Source organism: Anas acuta, chromosome 13 (assembly GCF_963932015.1).
Source record: "Anas acuta chromosome 13, bAnaAcu1.1, whole genome shotgun sequence".
NCBI lineage: Eukaryota > Metazoa > Chordata > Aves > Anseriformes > Anatidae > Anas > Anas acuta.
The window spans coordinates 14,508,434-14,526,774 of record NC_088991.1 but is presented as its reverse complement, the minus strand read 5'-3'; the positions used below and the strand labels follow the sequence as shown (position 1 = coordinate 14,526,774).

Here is an 18,341-nt window from a genome sequence, read left to right as displayed (position 1 = left end):
TGGCACTCAGCCACATCCTGGGGCTGTTCAGATCTCCTCAGACATTTGGGTCCCATAAAGAGCCAGTCGTGTTTATTAGCACTGGCTGGGGGGGCTCCCTGGGGAACGCCCTCCACCACCCTTCCCACGGTGGGCAGCCTACACTTTCCAGCTATCACAGCCACCTTTGAATGCACAGAAACTCAATGGGCCCTGAGTTTCAGACTTTGGGCTTGAATGAATGGCCGCAACTCCCTGCTAATTTTTCTATAACCATCACATAGGGAAATTCACCAAAAGGGCAAACACTTCACCGAATATTCCAAGGGCTATACAGCATCTCCTGACAGGCATTAAAAATAGAAATGGTTGAAAGACAAACTGTGCTTTCAGAAAGATTGTCTGTGTTGCTGTGATGACACTGTGTAGGCAGTATCTCTCCATGCTGCCTTTAAGGCAGTCCAGCGGTGATGCAGGACACATTGCCATTATTAGCAGCTCTCCAAAATATAAGAGACAAGTTATTGTCTGCTAATAATTACTAACAGCGAGAGCATGTTGTACTCTAACATTTTTGTTTAAAATCTCACACTGTACAAAGATTTTGAATAAACTCACAACCATAGCCACAAAGAGACACAGGTACTGATGTGGCATTTCTTTGAAGAAGCTCAAACTCTAAATGTTGCCACCATAGCATGGTGCAAGCAAAGTAACCAACCTAGTGTGTATAGATCCTTTTTATTTTTTTTCAGCAGGAGGGGCACTGGCAGCTCGATCACAGCCAGCATTGGTGGGCTCAGGCAGTGCTCTCGTTTGCTGTCTCACACAGATGAGGGCTTTGCCTCTTCCCGTGGCCAGGACGCTGACTTCCAGGCCAGTCTCCTAACCACAGGAGCGTGGTGCCCTCCCCACCCCTCTCCCAGCACCCTAAACTGACAGACAGATTAGATTTGTGGAGTGAACTCAGTTGCTTTTGATCTCTATTCAAGGTGCCATCAAGGGACCTTAATAGGTAGTATCTTAGCAAACACTTTAAGGCCTGAAACCATCATTAAAGAAACTCCTGATTCTCACACTTGTCTGAAAGAATAGAGGAGCAAGCTGGCTTCAAATACCAGTTGACAGATGGGAAGACATATGGACTATAGGATTGCTGATCTAAAGAGTCAGAGCCATGGTCAGGCTGAGGAAACATACATCTTTATTTTGATGTTGACCTCAAAGGGAAGAGGTCTGAGTCAACAGAAAGGGGAAAGGGCAGAAAATATCACAAGTCTGAGGCCAGGATTGCTTTGAACTTGAGGACAAATATACTAAACGGTACCAAGTTGACAAAAAGGCTTCCTGACACTCCGTGTCTACAAATTTAGCAGTCTGACCCATATAGCTGCTTGATGCATTTTCAGTAACGAGCCGAGTGAGGATCAGTAACGCTGAAGCAATCTCTTGTGGCACCCAAGAAGTTTGTCATTTCTTCCAGCCCCAGCTGTTCACAGAGCCGTGTGGCAGCACAGAGGGCCACTTGGGTTGAAGCCTTTTGCCCATCTTTGCAGGGGTGACAGAAGCCCAGGATCACACTGTGCCACACATCAGTGGGTCCCTGCAGATCGTTCCTCCTTGTGTTCCGTATCCGTTTCTTTACTGGCTCTATATGGAAAAACGTATGACCCCTTCCCAACTCATTAACATTGCACATAGCATTTTCTATAAAACTCCCCCTGGGACATTTAACTCTATTCCTTTCCAGCACTGAAAAAATGCCCAGGATAAAGTTTACACATTTGGAGCCTTCTGCTGAATTTCAATGGCTGCGCGAGGAATCCGTGAAACAAATGAAGAGACAGATATCCTATTGTCTTCCCAGAAAAATGCAGGGCCTTTCAGTTCACTGGCTTTCTTCATGTCGCTTTTTTATCACAAGTGTGCACTGATGAAACTACTTTAATGCAGTCTGTTCCAAGAGATTAAATTGAATGTCTGTGCAGAGTTTCAGTGCTCAGCAGCACAGCGCGGCAGCTTCGTTTCACATCTCTGGGACACTGGGCAGGCAGAAAAATAATTGCAGACTCAGAAACGATCAAGGAATGTATCCCGGCTGCAACAGATGCTGTATTAAAAGGAAAGACAAAAGCCAAAGTGCATAATGAATTTAAAAAGATTTCTTTATCAAACATGTCATTTGTTTGAAGGACTGAATTGCTGGCATCAGATCTGGCAGATCAGCTTGTTACCAAAGTGAAACATGAGGACTGCTATGCAATGGCAATTGATGAGTCAATTGAAATTACTGATGTTGCTCAAATGCGCATCTTCATTTAATATGTCAATGGTCAGAAGTTAACCAAAGACCTTCTGTTTTTGTCAATACAGAGGCAAACGAAAGGCTACAAAATACAGTGTGCTAGCACTGAATCTCAGAGGTCATATACACTTAATATATACCGATATACTAAATGTGCTTAATGGGAGCTGACACTCCAACTACCGTTGTCTGAAAAATAATTTCTGACATACCACCAACAACTGAACTTGGGCTCATGAGCATCAGTGCCTTGTCGATCAAACCACTCTCTGAGCTGAAGTAAAAGCAAGATAGTAAAATGGAATTAGATTACCCAGAAACACAGTCGTCTGTCTAAGGCTGACATCTATTCCTTGTGCTGATTATTTCAGCTTTCTCTTCATGGGGATGTTGTTGAAGGTAACAGTTTGCTAAGCGTTCAGGTGTTGTGTTGATTGATAAAAATATTCTTTGGTAAAAATAGAAAAAGCTGTTTTCAAAACTCCTCCACACTCCAAAAACAAAACAGAACAGAACAAAACAAAACAAAACAAAACACATCCTTCCTAACCATTTTAGAGGAGAACAGTTATCTGGACTGAATTTCTTGCTCTTTATACAGCAAGCCCAAACAATCTTGTAGAAAAATCTTTATAAGGTTAATTTTTCATACATTAGAAATCCAGAGAGAAAAAGCAGAAAGGGTGAATTTACACAGGACAACTTTCAAGAGAAGCACCAATCTGTATTTTCACTAGAGAAAACAGCACTTTTACGGAGAGAGTGTAAAATCTATCTCAGGGTCTTTGGGATGTGTTTTGAAGATTTCATCACAGAGAAGAAAGTCTCCTCTGAGCTTGGTGAATAACCCCCCGGCCAAACTTGCTGGGAACGCATGGGCAGATTGAACCAGGCAGGAAAATCTTCTAGTGCGTTTGCTCTATGGGCTGCACTGACACCGCCTCATCTGCTGGCTTTTTTCTGCCCCAAGATTTCATCTCCCCTTCCACCTCCTGACTGCAGCAGAGCAGGAGCGAGGGGTGATCAGCCTGAGAGGCCCCCACTGACTGCGTACCAAGATGGAGAGTGGGCCCTCTGCCTCTGCCCGCAGCGAGTGCCCAGCCCCAATCCAGCTGCAGCATGATGCCTGGTAAGTGCTCTGGGATTTGTTAAAAATGAGGCTTTTCTAATATGCTGAAGATGACAGACCTCAAGTTGTCATAGATTAAAATGGTGTGTACATTCCTTCCTCCGAGTAACCAATAATGGGACAAAAATCCTTGCCAACTCCAGTCTGTCCCTCCTGCCAAGGATTGTTTGAGCTCAGCTCATCCCAAGTGCCCCATCGGGATCCAGATATAGATTAACACAGTTTTGAAATGCAGAAGGGCCACAACCATGCAAGGCTTGATCCAACCCAGACTGGAGTCCTTGAAAGGTCTGCATTGACGTAAGCGCACAGGGAGCAGCACCAGCACGCCTGCCCCGAAGAAACCAGCCCCGGGTTGGGATTGCCAACAGGCTCTGTCACCAGCCACATCCCACAGCCCCAGCACTGGAATGGTGCCGGCAATGCCCACGCACTGCAGCCGGCCATGGCCCTTCACGGCTGTGCCAAGGGAGCCTGGGCTGGCGTAGGACTGCAGGGTGCCTCTCCTCACACACCGCACTTTGCTTTGCACAGGGCACGTCCCCTGTGCTCCTCCAGGGACTCCAAGTTTACTTCTCAGCCTTTGGGATTTGCTGCAGCCACAGTAGCAAGAACCAAAATGGGGAAATACCAGTCTGTGGCACTGGTACAGCGCTAGCTGGAGACAGCATGAACTAGGAGGACAACATCCATGTAGGCACTAACCCTCAGCTTGGGGCCTTCTACTCTATCACGGCAATAAAAACTGCCCATTCAAGTCCTTTGTCTTTAAGATTTCCATCCTGGCTGCAGCAAGTGCGGATTTATTGGTGGGAGCAACTGCAGGAGGAACAGCAACCAGCAGGCGCGTGCGTGCGTGTGTGCCAGCGCACGGTACGCCCTGCCTCTGCCCAGTGCAGCAGAAACACGCCACAGCCAGGATTAAATATATGACTAATTGAAAATGGGTTTCCTGGTGCATTAAAAAAAATAAAAATAAAAAAAAATCATTTGGCATGTTCTTCTGCGACATACGCTGCATAGCCAGAGAGTTACGGGGATATAGTGACCAGGAAGGACCAAAGCCAAGAGAGACGGCTGACTACATGGGATCGCAGGAATCAGACACCTGCCTTATTATGAACAGTGATGCACAGCGTGGCCCCAGCTTTTTCACAGGCCTCCACTCACGCAAGCAAAATTGCACAACCCATACCCGCTGAGGCTCACCACGCTCCTATTTAAAGGCACAGACTCATACCCAATGCAAAAGCCCATGCAGGGGCAGAGCACTGGCTCCCTACCCCAAAATTTCCCCTGCAGCCTCCAAACCCTTCCACAGAGGCCGAGAGAATGCTTAAACACTTGTTGACACTTCAAAACAATACGTTAATAATGATAAAATCAGCTACAGCATCTTTTGTTGACTTCTGTAGGAATTTTGCCCGAGAAAGGATTGCAGGACACAACTCCAAGCATGCTGAGTGACATCTTATATTTTCAAAACTGTCCTTAGACTTTTCATAACATCTAGCAAGAAAGTTGCTGACAGGAGCAGGATGGTTCCCAGTTTGTGGGGCAAGAAAACTGAGATTCAGTAGAATACCAAATTTGGTAGAATGTCTTCCACTTTGGTAGAATATATTACAAACAACTGTGCATTTTAACACGTTTTCGTATTACACATCATTCATTTTGGGGAGGGGGTGGTGATCATTTTCTGCAGACAGCTAGCAATGTTTCCAAGAATGAAAATGTTCATTGAAAGATAATGAAAACCAGACATTTAGTAACATTTTCATTTTGCATGTTTAAATATTTATAACTATGTTCATAAAACCACATGTTTGCTCTCCTAATGCTCTGGTGATTGTGTTTATGAAATGCAGTATTTCTCTTATGCCCCTTCCTTGCGTCAGCTCCTCTGCCAGGCACGATTTACTCGCGCTGCGGCACTGACGACGAGCTTTTATGTAAAAGGCTGTCCAAGATTAAAACCAGAAAATTACTGAAAAGAAGAAAACATATTTTCAGAACACTAATGTTTCACTGATGAATATGTGATTTTAAACTTTGTAGGGGGCATTGATGCTGTCTTAATTCTTTCACAGCAATTTATTTTCAGCCTAAAAGGAAACTATTTCTTAACCTACAGTAAAACAATGAAATCTAGAAATGTAAGTGTGATAAAACTATGATGCTGATGCAAACCATTGTTCTATCTAGAATTTTTTTCCTAAGTTGGACGAAAGATAAATGACAGGAAAGAATTTTGCTTTAATCCTGCGGGTACTCGAGTTCCTGTTATAAATTTCTAAAAAGCTGGTCAAGTGGCCACAGCCTGAAGTTGGGACTGTTACACTTAACAGACCCAGATGTGAGTATACTGTATTTTTCTCAGTCCTCTGATTACAGACATCACAATACAGCTTACACGGTCCATACTGGTATATTAAACATACAAAGATACTACGAATGCAAGGCAAGGCTTAGAGAATTCATCCACACAGCCAGGGACCCAGTACAGGTCTTGCAGAAATCACTGACAGGTTTACACATAGCACACTAACTTTTTTATCAAGATCATAATTCATAAAATGCCATGGATCTGCTTGTGCTTTTAAAAAGGAAATAATGGTTATTCTTCCCCCCTCCCTTTTTTTTTTTTTTAAACACTGACAACCTGAGCTTTCTGAAAGGGTGAGGGAACTCCTCTGAAACAAGTCCTCGGCAACATAAAGTGAGCTCTGGCAGAGTATTTTGATTTTAATCTCAGCCTAACATCCTCCCAAAGGTACAGGGAGTATCTTCAAGGTGCAGTTTCAACTTCTTTGGTCCTTTGCCTGCCTTCTCCTTCCACATCAGCAAAGAACGAAAAGGAAACAGAAAACAGTGTAGATTGCAGCGTCACATTGGCATCTCATTTTAAATACAAATTGAGTGCTTGTGAAGACATTAAAGTAAATCATTCCACTTACTGCATTATTTTAAAATACTTCTGCAGGCCAAGATTAAAATTTAAATATATATTTTACAGCTGCAGCATTGCCAATTCTTACAATATTACCAGTAGCTTCACTTTTTTAAAACTATAATTTAAGCTCCAGAATCAGGCAATTACATGAAATCTCAGGCTCCACTTTGACACACAAGTGTATGACTCTTTGGCCTTAACAGTTCAAAAAAAAAAACAAATTAAAAAGGCAAAATAAAATCTGACAAGTGAGGTTCACAACACTTGGGGAAAAAAAAAAAAAAAAAAAAAGAGAGAAAAATGATTAAAAAGTCCACTCTCTTTGTCTGTCTATATCTTGTTAAATTACGCAATTAAGCAATTCTGGTTTCAGAAGCGCAAGATGTTTAAATATTTGTGACTGACAGTCAGCAAGTTGCTGCAGCATCTTCTTTCTAGTAAATATAAATATTGTGGGAAAATGTGCATTCTGGGGAATATCTGCTTCCCCCAACACCACTAGCCCATGCGCCAGAAAGTAGCGAGTCCGATCCATGCAAACTCGGCATGCAGCTGAGAACTTTATTCACAGAATCTGCTGCATAAAGATCTTTCTCTGAATTGCAGATTGTATTTGAGTCGAAACTCCGACTTCATAGTTAAGACCAAGTTTCTCTCTGAGACCTCAGCACAAGTTTAACGCTTTTCTTGAGGTTATCAATAATTACTGAGAAGCTCAAGTCCATGGATTTAATGGGATGCTAAATGCGAACAAAAGAAATATTTATTTTTAGTGACAACACGGTGAGGTGGTGGAAACCCTAAAAATTCAACTGTGTTCTACTACCACAGGTAAAAAAAGAAACACTAGGAAAATGAAAACAGGGAGAAAAAGGGAAAACAAACAAACAATAACAAGTCTTTGACCAAAATAGTAAGAGAATTAAGCCATATAAACTACAGAAAGCAACAAAACTACTCAAAAAAAAAAAAAAAAAAAAGATTTTGCAGTATGACAATATTTAAGTGAAACTGGTGAGGAATTTAAAGAAGAGAGAAATAAAGAATAATTTTATTTAGGGCCAGTACTATATGCTGCTTCATTGCCTCTCAGGGCTTTCTGCCTGCAGCCAGATTTCCCAAAGTTGGTATTCTCCGTGGCATACAAATGCAGACAGTCCACGGCTAGCAGAAACCAAAATCCTGACATTTTCTATCCTGATGTGACCCCGCCAGCAAAAGGCCACGTCGCAGCCTGCGGATAAACCCCAGTGCTTATTTCTGTCCCCAAAACCTTTTTGTCTCCCTTTGAAGGAGCAGCGCCTGCCCCGCACCGGCCAGGCTGCAGCACTCAGAGCAAGGCAGTGCCCCCCCCCCAGCGTGTACCACCACTCCTTTCCCCCCACACAGACCAGTTTGTGCCCGAACACCAGCATGGGAGCTGCTGGGAGCCCGGCAGGGCACAGCCTCCTCAAGAGCTTCAGCATCCCTGCCCAGGCCCCCGTTTGCCTGCCAAGCACCCAGCAGAGCCGTGCAAGAGCCATTTTGTCCCTCTGGGACTGCCACAGGCCCTCACCAGGATTATATGACGCTCTGGGAAAGGACAAAACCATGGGAACAGCCCTATGCTACAGGCGTCCTATATGCTCCTTGGGCATCCAGCCCCTCCAGCTCCCCCCGCCAGGACTGGCCCTGACTTTTTCCCTTCCTAAGTTTTCTGGGTGTCTCAGGCCAGGCTACCGTGCATGCGATGGGGGGACCTCAGCGTGGACACAGTCTCCTGGGAAGGAACTTCGTGTATTGCCCATTCAGCCATTTCAGACCAGCCAGGGCAATTTAAAAGCTGACACTATTGTACAAGTTGCCAAAACAAAATCATTCAGCTAAACTCTTTTTTTTTTTTTTTCCCCAGCCCTTTATATTAAAGTTTCTTTTCACGCAAGCAGATAAAATGGAGAACCGCTACCAAAGTGTTACCTAAAAGAAAATCTAAACAGAACACAGCTTTATCTACCAAGAACAAAAACTCGCATCTTAACATCAAATTTCTCCTGCACCTCCCTGTCCAACTCCCTCCATCTGTCCCTGCGGAGGCTCTCCCACCGGCAGCACAGAGCAGATGTCTGTAAGCCTTCCTGCAGGGGCTTGCGCCGGGGCTGTGGTCAGGCCCTGTTTTTGGCAGCCTCCCTCACCAGCGTAAGCTCTTACGCAAGCACTTTTACTGCCTTTGCTCACACGCAGGTAAGTAGGCACTCGCAAAACGTACATTATGTTTTTAACCCATGTAAATGGCATAGCAAGGTTAACCAAATGTCTTAGTCCAGGGAACGCGCAGATAAGTCAATATGACACAAATTATTTCCTTCTGCTCACTGCACAATCCAATTAGATTTCTGTAAAGAATTTAAAGCTTCCTCCAGAGTTTTACCTCTCCAACACCTCTGCAGAGGTATTTTCCATATAGTTTGGTCATACCGAAAGCATAAATAAGGGGGATAGTTTATCAAAAAGTCATGAAAGTTAGGCTCAGAACAAGCTGGTGTTAGTGCCTAATGCTTTTAATCTGAGAACATTCCAATTTTTATTTTTATTTTTTAAAAAAGGCAAATACACAATACTACAGCCCACTTACTGCTTTGGAAATGGAAGCTTTACAGCCGACAGAGTTACTATAGGAACTTAATTCCTGGAGCTGTAGTGCTGAGACACTTGAACACAACCTGATCAAATGCCTTCAGGACTGCCTTCACACTGCATGCAACCACTAGCTGTTAATGGCACGCACAAAGCTTGAAAAAAATATATTATTTTCATAGGATTGCACCAGACATAGAGACAGATATGCAAAAACAATGACAGCAAAGGAATCAAAATATTCATGGCTCATAAAGCGTGGTAGAAAAGGAATGGCTCCAGCTCATCGCCTGCCTCTGCTTAGATTCTTTTTAACACAATGAATCACCATTACCCCTTTTAGAAAACCATCCTGAGTTCTGTTTATTTGGGGACAAATCCATCTAATCCCGCTCAAAGAAGCGAGTACAGCAACTACAAGGGGGCTGCCAGTCTGAGAGAGGACAGCAGAATACGGCCCCTTTTTTGTGTACAGTCCTGGGACTCTTCTGGGGTGCGACACAAGATCCATTATTAATGACAGATGAAAAACTGAGCTAACATGGCACCTGCTCTGCCAGCGCCATCCTGCCCTGGCCGGCACACTAACGAAGAAATCTGGAGCTGCGAGCACGGGGAGTGCCCGCGGGCCCTCACTGCCAGGCCCCGGCATTGAAAATCAGGAGCTGTCTCACCCCAATGCACAAAACAGCCTAGGAGACATGGGAAAAGGGTAGGAGCTTCCTCACTCAGGGACTCTGCCTCTCTCTGCAACGGGCAAGGGCTAGGAATGGAGACTTTTCACTTCTTTTTACAGAAAAAAAAAAATAAATAAAAACAAAACAACAACAACAAAAACTTCTTAGCTGCCCACGAGTGGCAGCAGAGTGAGACAGCTCTCCCCTGGGCCGCACTGCAGAGGTCTCGGGGCCGGCAGCGGCCGGCAGGGCAGAGGAGCAGCGCCCACCAGCACAGCGTGGGGGACACGGCTCTCCTGCCCCCTCCTCACGGTGCTGGCACCAAACCCCGTGCTTTGCAAGCATTTCACAGCCAAACAGGTCACCAACCTTTTACACACCCATCCCAAACATACCGTCCATCCCAAACCACGCACACCCACCCCCAACTGCCCCTGTCCCATCCATCTCCCTTTTTGGGGGGGCTGCAGAGCGGCAGCCCCAGCATGCTGTGCTGAGGGGGGGTGGCTCCGACCTCTCAGCGGGGTGCAGACAACAGTTTGCTCTCCCCTTCCCCTTTCTGGGTGCAAGCTGCATGGCGAGACCCCAAGGTGGGGGACCCGCTGGCCACACAGGGGAGAGAAATTATGGAGGATGCTGGTTTTAAGCTCTTGTTATAAATACGGCTGGGGCTGTGCTACAAACCCGTGGAGACAGCCATCGTTGTGGGCCTGGCCCCATCAGAGCTCACATCCCAGACAACCCTGGCCTCCCAGGGCAGAGCCCCTGGCCCAGGATGGCATTTTGGGGCCTGACAGCAGCAGTCACTCCCGGCCCAAGGCACCCCCACAGAGCCTTGCACACCCCACACCCCCGGTTCCGAGCAAAGCAGTAAGGAAACCGAGCCTACCAGCACCTTTCCAAGCCTGGCACGGTCCGGAGCGACGCAGACACAACTCAGGTGGGTGTCCGAGGAAAACCCGATGGCCCCCGGCAGCTCTGTTCCTCCTGGCCCCGCTCGCCCCCAGGAAGAGCCCAGGCCAGCAGCACTCTGCGTCCAGCCCCAGGGCTCGGCTCTGCGCACAGCGGGAGAGAGACCTGACAGCGGCAAGAAGCGGGGATCCATGTCTGGCTGGGGCACCTCGGAGGGAAACCATTTACCTCCTTCAAGGGGACAAATTCAGCAATGTGGGGTGGGAAACTTGCCTTCAACATTACTGGGATTTTTTTTTCAGACATGCAGCACCACAGATTGCTCTACACCTCCCTCCCATCTTTTCCTGCCCGATATGCTTTTTAATTTTTTTTTTCTTTTTTTGAGGGCAGAGATGAGAAATTCATTTAATTTTTAAAGCATGCAAGGTTTCACGGGTCGCTTGCACAAGCAGACCCCGCGGCAGGCGGGAGAAGACAGGGCAGCCCCAGCCACCCGCAGCGCCCCAAGTCAAGTTCAAGATGGGCCCGTCTGGGGCCTCTCGCAGCCAGCAGAGCTGGGGGGCCTGGGGAGCCGGGGGGTCCCTGCCTTCCTCCACCACGGGGCTCAGCCTGCAGCAAGGTCCCTGCAGTCGGACAGAGGTTGGGGGTGCAGAGTCATACGCCCAAATCGGCAGCACTGGAGGAGAGCCGCAGCTGCCGGCCCTGCTGCAGCCCCAGCTGGGCCCCCCCAGCGTCCCCCGCAGCGGGGCCTAGAGGTTTGCAGGGAGCGTTATCCACCGCCGCTCGGGTCGCTTGGGGCTCCTGGGCAGCACTGGAGAAGTTGTTTCTGGGGTGAAATTTCTCGGCTCAATCCCTTCTGTCTCTCAGGGATGGGGACGCTTTGCTGCATCCTGGTCAGAAATAAAGAAGAAGAAGAAAAAAAAAAAAAAGAAAAAAAAAACAACACACAACAAAACCAGACGATAAAGTCCAGCACGCCACGAAGTCACCCATGTCCCCTCCGGGAAGCAGCCCGGTGCCGACTCCCGGCCCCTGCACCCCTGCCGGCAGCCCCGGCCCGGTACTCACCGTCGGGGCCACCCCGTCGAGGCGCCCCGCTGCCCCCGGTGCTCCTCTCCCTCGGCGACGCCGCGCCCCGGGCTCCGGGCTCCGTCCGCTCGGGAAGGTCGCGGGGATGCGAAGCCGTTCGGCAGCGGAGGGCGGGGACAAAGGGGCAGTAGCAGAAGCAGCGGCGAGGAGCTGGAGGCTTTTTCCCGCAGCGCCGGCCCGAAAACAACGGCTCGGCCCCGGCGGCAGCGAGCCGGGACCGCGGCGGCACCCGCGGCTGCCCCCGACCCCCGAAACGGGGAGGACGGAGGAGGTTAAAAACGGCTCGCGGGGGCTCTTTCCAAAACAATAAACTTTTAATGCTAAAGCAGTTATAACCAAAAGCTGTACAGAGTTGATTTTTTTTTTGTTTGTATTTTTTTTGTTAGAAAACAATTTTTTCTTCCCCATAAATATTGTTCAGTTCCCGGCACTTTGTATCAATAATTAAATTACGAACGATAAATATGGCATCATGGATATGTATTTACAAAAAAAAAGTTATTACAAAAAGGCAACTGTTATACTAAACATCACAATCTGGGTAGAATAAACACCACATCCTCATCCTGAAAAATACTGACCGACCCCATCAGACGAGAATACATTCACAAGTGTAATGCTTGGAGAGAGAGAGAAGGAGAAAGAGGAGGAGAGCAGAGAAAGAAGCAGCAGGAGAGCTAGAGAGGAAAGTTCAAGACATAACAGGACTTTGGCACGGTTTAAGACTGTAAGTTTAAACAATCACCACTAAGGCGAAGGAGAATTTTCATCCTCATGTCAACATCCCACCGAAAGAAGGAAAAACAAAACAAATTAAAAATAAAAAGTGAGGAATCGGAGGAAGAGGTACTGGGACAGGGAAGGAAAAAAAAAGCCCAAACAAAACAAACAAAAAACGAAAACGAAAACAAAACAAAACAAAACAAAACAAAAAAACAAACAACAAAGAAACGACTGCGATTGCAAAAAAATGACAACAACAAAAAAAGAAATCCAATCCTGAGAAAAGGACATGGCTAGTCCAGCGTCTCGGCTTGCAAAAAATAGTAATAATTATAATATAATAATAAAAGACCCCCCTCCGGATCCTGGCAGTTAACTAGGTGTAGCCCTATGCGGTCGTCGGTGTGGAAACTCCATTTCCGTGGGAGTGAGCTGCAGTTGGCTTGGCATGTCCTTTTTTCCTTGTTCCCAACACATTTGGTCCAGTCTCTGGCTGGGCAGCTGCTGCCTTCACACATACCACTCGTTAAAATTGGGGGGTAGTCCAGGGTTGTGGCCGGGGTTACTCTGAAGGGCGGCCGGCGGCGTTTTAGTGGAGTCCTTGCCTCCGGCTGAGCCCACCGCCGGGGGGGTGGAGGACTCGTACCCCGAACTGGCTGCAGGGGAAGAGTCCGACCCCTGGGATTCGTGCACCTAAAACCAAGAGGCAGAGATGGGAACGAGCCCAGGGCCCCCCGCCACCCCGCTGAGCCAGGTCAGGATGCTGCCCCACGCAGGAGGGATACCAGGGGTCACCAGCTTGGTCCCCGCCTGGCAAGCAGGCGGTGCCCGTACTGCCGGTCACCCAGAGCACCGGCAGCTCGGTGCAATGCCTGCCGTAGCTCCCGGCCACTTCCCTGCGTTACAGGGAGCTGCAGCATCCCGGTGTGCGGGGCTGCAGCATCCCGGCGCACGGGGCTGCATTTGCACAGCACTCTGGAGCAGAGCCACGCTCTGGAAACCGGTTAGCACTTGCACCAGCGGCAGTGCAAAAAGAAACTACGCCATTTCCCCAGGCTGTGCTCCAGCCGTGGCCCAGGCACCAGGGACCGCTCAGGCCGTGCCGGGAGCACTGCGGCGGGCGCTGTGCAGCTCTGCCCTGTTCAGCCGCAGTAAAACGGGCCCCGAGCACGCCAACGACCAAGCGTCCGTGCTCAGGGAGTAAAGAGCTGGGGCGCAGGAGTGATTACCTTCATGTGTTTCCTAAGTGAGCTGGGGTGGGTGTAGGATTTGTCGCACACCTTGCAGATGTAGGGCTTGTCCGAGGTGTGGACGTGCATGTGTTTCTTCCTGTCGCTGCTGTTGGCGAAGCGCCTGTCGCAGCCCTCAAACTCGCACTTGAAAGGCTTCTCACCTGCGAAATTCAGAGAGGGTGAAGGAGGACCATTCCCCTCCACGTCCCCACCTGCCTCCTGCCAGGATGGCCTCTGCCCCGCTCAGTCCCCACCTTGGGGATGCACGAGGACCCCAAAAAAATGATGAAGGGGAGGAGGGACGGCGGGGTTTGTTTTGTGCCGAGTAAATTCGGGTCAGCCTTTGTTACTTTGAATTTGCCTCCCACCGGCCCCGCACCATGCTCTGGCGGGGACAGCGCTCGGTGAACCCGAGGAGGGAGAAGACCCGTGAGCAGTTCAGAGGCTCGGACAGTTTTATGGGACGTACTCAAGGATGCGAGCCGAAAAGCGCTTGCTTCCTGCCTTCCCCCCCTCTTCCCGCCGGCCGTGCGGAGGGCTGAACGGAGGACGGAGCTACAAATAAAAATACTTTGACAAAAGTATCGCTGATTTAATTGGGAGAGACGCCAATAGGGCCTAAAAATAAAATAGCGAGGAGAAGAAAAGGAGCGGAAGTCCCCGAAAACGAGATTTCATTAGCACTCGTACGGGTGCCTCCGCGGGGGTGCGCAGGGGGCCGGCGGCGGCGGCACGCACCCAGCCCCGGAGCCCCGGGGGCCTTACCTGTGTGTGTCCGCTTGTGGATCTTGAGGTTCTCGGAGCGGGCAAAGATCTTCCCGCAGCCCGGGAAGGGGCAGGGGAAGGGCTTCTCCCCCGTGTGCACCCGAATGTGGTTGACCAGTTTGTATTTCGCCTTGAAGGACTTGCCCTCCCGCGGGCACTCGTCCCAGTAGCAGATGTGGTTGTTCTGCTCGGGGCCCCCGACGTGCTCCATGGTGACGTGGGTGACCAGCTCGTGCATGGTGCTGAAAGTCCTGTCGCAGCTCTTCTTGGGCCGGCTGAGCTGGCTCTCGTCGAGCCACTTGCAGGACAGCTCTTGCTTGATGGGCTGCCGCATGTACCGAAAGAAAGCCCCGGGGCCGTGGTGGTGGTGATGGTGGTGGGCCGCCACGTTCATGCCCATATTCACGTTCATGTGGTTGTAGTTGTGGAACTGGGCGCCGCCGTAAGGGTCCGTGCGGGGGCTGGAGACGGCCCGGTACGGGTCCGGCCGCCCGAAGAGGTCCCCGCGCAGCCCCAGGTGCATCTGCCCGTTGTCTACGTGCCCGGTGGGGGACGTGTGGCTCGGGCTCTGCTCGTGGAGCCCCGGGAAGAGCAGGTAGCCCGGGGTGTCCGGGATGCCGCCGGGGCCGTGCAAGCCGCCGGGCGAGCCGCCGAAGAGCCCGTGCTGCGCCGTGCCGGAGGCGGCGTCCGCGATGCCGGAGCCGCGGTTGCGGAAGAGAAAGTCGCGGGGGGAGTTGAAGGCGGCGGCCCCGCCGTAGGAGGGCACCTGGCCGGCGTGGTGGTGGTGGTGGTGGTGGTGGTGGCCCAACGCGCTGGCGTAGCCGGGCGCTTGCGGCGTGAACGCCGAGCTCTGCCCGGCGGCGAGGTCGTGCGGGGCCGCGTTCAGCTTGAAGGCGGCGGCGGCGGCGTGCGAGGAGTCCCCGAAGGGGCCCAGCCCCATGCCGGCGGCGGCGGCGTCGCGACCCGGCATCTCGTGGTGGCGGGGCGCCGCGAAGCCGCCCACCCCCAGCGCCGGGAACTGCGGCCCTCCGTCCAGCAGCATCGTCATGGGCGCGGGGCCGGCGGCGCGGCGGCAGCCTGCCCCCTCCTCCTTACCTCCCCCCTCCCCTCCTTCCTTCCTTCCCTCCCGCCCCCGAAAAAGTGCAAAACCACCCCAAAACGCGCCCCCGCCCCCACCCCCCGCCGCGGGCGGGCGAGCGAGCACCCCCCGTCCGGGGAAGGAAAGAAAAAAAAAAAAAAGAAAAAAAAATTAAAAAAAAAAAAAGGTTAAAAAAAAAAACAACCCCAAGCCCCCGAGCCCACCACCACCACCCGCCCCCCGAGGCGCCCGCCCCCGCGCCGGGCCGGGCCGGGCGGCGCAGCGCAGCAGGGCGAGGGCGAGGGCGCAGCGCGGCCCCGCTCCCGCTCGGCGCCGTCGGGCACTGACGGGGCGCCCGCCCGCGCCTCGCACATAAACCAACGCCGGGGCCAGGCCGCGCCGCGCCAATGGGGAGCCGCCGGCCGCCGCGTCAGCTGACCCGCCGCCCGGGCCGCCATTGGCTGCTCCCCGTTTGATTGGCACGCGCCCCGCAGCCGTCGGGGACGGGGATTGGGCGTGCGCGGCTCGCAGGTAAAACGGGGGGGGGGGCGGCGGGACGGGGCGCACGGGACGGGACGGGACGAGATGGGACGGGGCGCACGGCACGGGATGCACGGGACGGGGCGCACGGGATCGGGCGCACTGGACGGGGCGGACGCAGCCCCCCGGGGCAGCCCCGGTCCCACGGACAAGCGCGCTGAACCCCGCGGGTTCCCCGTCCCCCCGCCGTGCCGTCCCGGTGCGCGCTGCCCCCTGCCCGGCCCGCTGCTCGCCGCCCCACGCCGCGGGGGGAAGGCCCCCAGGCGCCTCGCCCGGGGAGGGGGCAGGCGGAAAGCCGGCACGAAGCCGCCGCGCCGCTTCAAAACTAAACCCCAAGCCCGCCTGAGCTCGCAGCGGCGAGGCGCAGTTCGTTTTTTTAATTAGCAGCTTTTCGCCTGCATGAACCCGAGCCGAGCGTGGACAGCCCGCTCCTGCCCCGCCAGCCCCACGGGGCCAACTTCGCCGGTCCGAGTCCCCCCGCGCCCCCCGGCCCGCTCCCTACAGGGGACAGGGGCAGCGCCGAGCACCGAGGGGTCCCTGCTCGCTCCCTGCCCTCCCCGCCGGGCCGCGGAGCACGGCCGAGCAGCGCCCGGCGTGGCGGTTCCCGTGCTCTATTTTTTGTACACTCGTTTGTTTGATCGTTCTTTTTTTCTTTCTTTCTTTCTTTCTTTCTTTCTTTCTTTATTTTTTTCGTCTTTCTCTCTCTCTCTCTTTTTTTTTTTTTCGTCTTTCTCTTTCTTTCTTTCTCTTTCTTTCTTTTTTTTTCCTTTTTTTTTTTCTTGTTAATTTTATTTTTGCAAAGGCAACGTTCAGCCTTGGAACAATTATCAGTTGCAGACAGCGCTATAAATCCACTCATTTTCTGTTCTGGAAAGCATTTGCAAAGAACTATGGGGAGCAAGAGTGGAAATAAAAGGCAGAAAGAAAGATGGCTGTAATTGTAATATCCTGAGATTTGCTGAGCCCCCAAGTCTGTCTATTGGGCAGGTCTCACAGGCTCGCCGCCGGCTCTCTGCAGGAAACGTAAAATCTGATCAAGTTCAGAGACGCATTGAGAGCCTGCTTCAAGCAGCGCTTTATAACCGCGGCCCTTTCACATCGTTCCCCCCAATCAGCCCCGGGAAAGACTTCGCCTTCTTTATTTTAGGGTTTGCAGGGAGGACAAAAAAAAAAAAAAAAAAAAAAAAAAGCCACCGATATAAAATCTCCCCGAGAGGTAACACCAGTGCCCATCAAACACTCAAATTGCCCAGGCCACATCTGCCAAGAACAGTCCCAAAGTTGGAAGGTGAGTGCCTCGCTGCCGTTATGGCGAGCCCGCAACACGGCAAGAGGCGGGAGGGGGGGGCCTCCCCTGGGGAACGGAGGGCGCGCAGCGGCCGAGGACCGGGCAGGATTGCAGCCCTCCCTCGGGAGCAGCGGAGAGGGCCGGGGCTGTCCGGCCCCATCCTGCAGCTCCCGGGGCCCGGCGGCGGCAGAGGGCAGCGGGGCGAAGCCGTCCCCCCCACCCCGCCCCGGCGTTGCGAAGCGGCGGTGGCTCTACCTGCCTGTTTGCGGAGCGCTGTGGCGGGGTAATTAATTACCTCCCGCACGTGGTGGGTTTTCTCGGCAACTACAACCCAAAAAAAAAAAAAAAAAAGAGAGAGAAAAAAAAAAAAGAGGGGGGGCATAATTCAATTAGCCCATCAGCTGAGCGCCGGGGAGGGCCGCGCCTCTGAAGTCGCCGACCTGGAGCAACCGAGGGCGACTGACCCCTGCTTGTGCAGGAGGCCTCACGTGTAGCCCGGCGCATTGTCTGCCCCTAATGGGATGCGCCGGGGCCGCGCCGGGCCGGGGGCGGCGGCGGGTGCCCGCCAGGAGCCGCCGGGGCCGCGCCGCGCTGCGCGCTCAGGTGCCCACGCCGCGGAGCGCAGCGGTTCCCCGGGCAGGCTGCGCAGGGGGGTAGGGGGGCAACCTTCAGCCCTCCGGCCCGGGGAGATGAAGCTAGCGAGGCTCTGCGGCGGGGGAAGCTTGAAAAATAAAAACCATTTATTTTTATTATTTATTTATTGCTTAAAAAAGGTCCCTGCGCGCGAGCGGCAGCGGCACCGCGGGGCTTCGGGAAAAGCATCCCGGGCGTGGGGGGATCAGAGGCAGCGGTGGGAGCTTTGGGCGAGGACTCGCCGTTTCGGAGAGTATTTGGTTGCTTTGCAGAAAGCGGCGCCCGCAGCCCCGCCGTGCCGCAGTGGACTCGCGGATCAGGCTACATAAATTGACCTATAAATCTTTTTTATACGTTTCCCATTTCTACTCTGCCAAGTTTGTACGGGTGTGTGCGCCGAGCAATATCCAGACGGACATACA

At 51.9% G+C, this 18,341-nt stretch overlaps 1 protein-coding gene across 1 annotated transcript; it reads right to left on the bottom strand.

Moving 5' to 3' along the window:
• Nucleotides 1-11,955: 11,955 nt before the first annotated feature.
• On the bottom strand, nucleotides 11,956-15,487 carry ZIC3 (Zic family member 3). Its single transcript, XM_068697174.1, has 3 exons — nucleotides 14,381-15,487; nucleotides 13,613-13,776; nucleotides 11,956-13,076 (listed from the first exon to the last, which is right to left on the bottom strand). Exons 1-3 carry the CDS (start codon nucleotides 15,426-15,428, stop codon nucleotides 12,894-12,896), a joined length of 1,395 nt encoding a protein of 464 aa, XP_068553275.1. The 5' UTR covers nucleotides 15,429-15,487; the 3' UTR covers nucleotides 11,956-12,893.
• Between the last annotated feature and the right edge of the window lie 2,854 nt (nucleotides 15,488-18,341).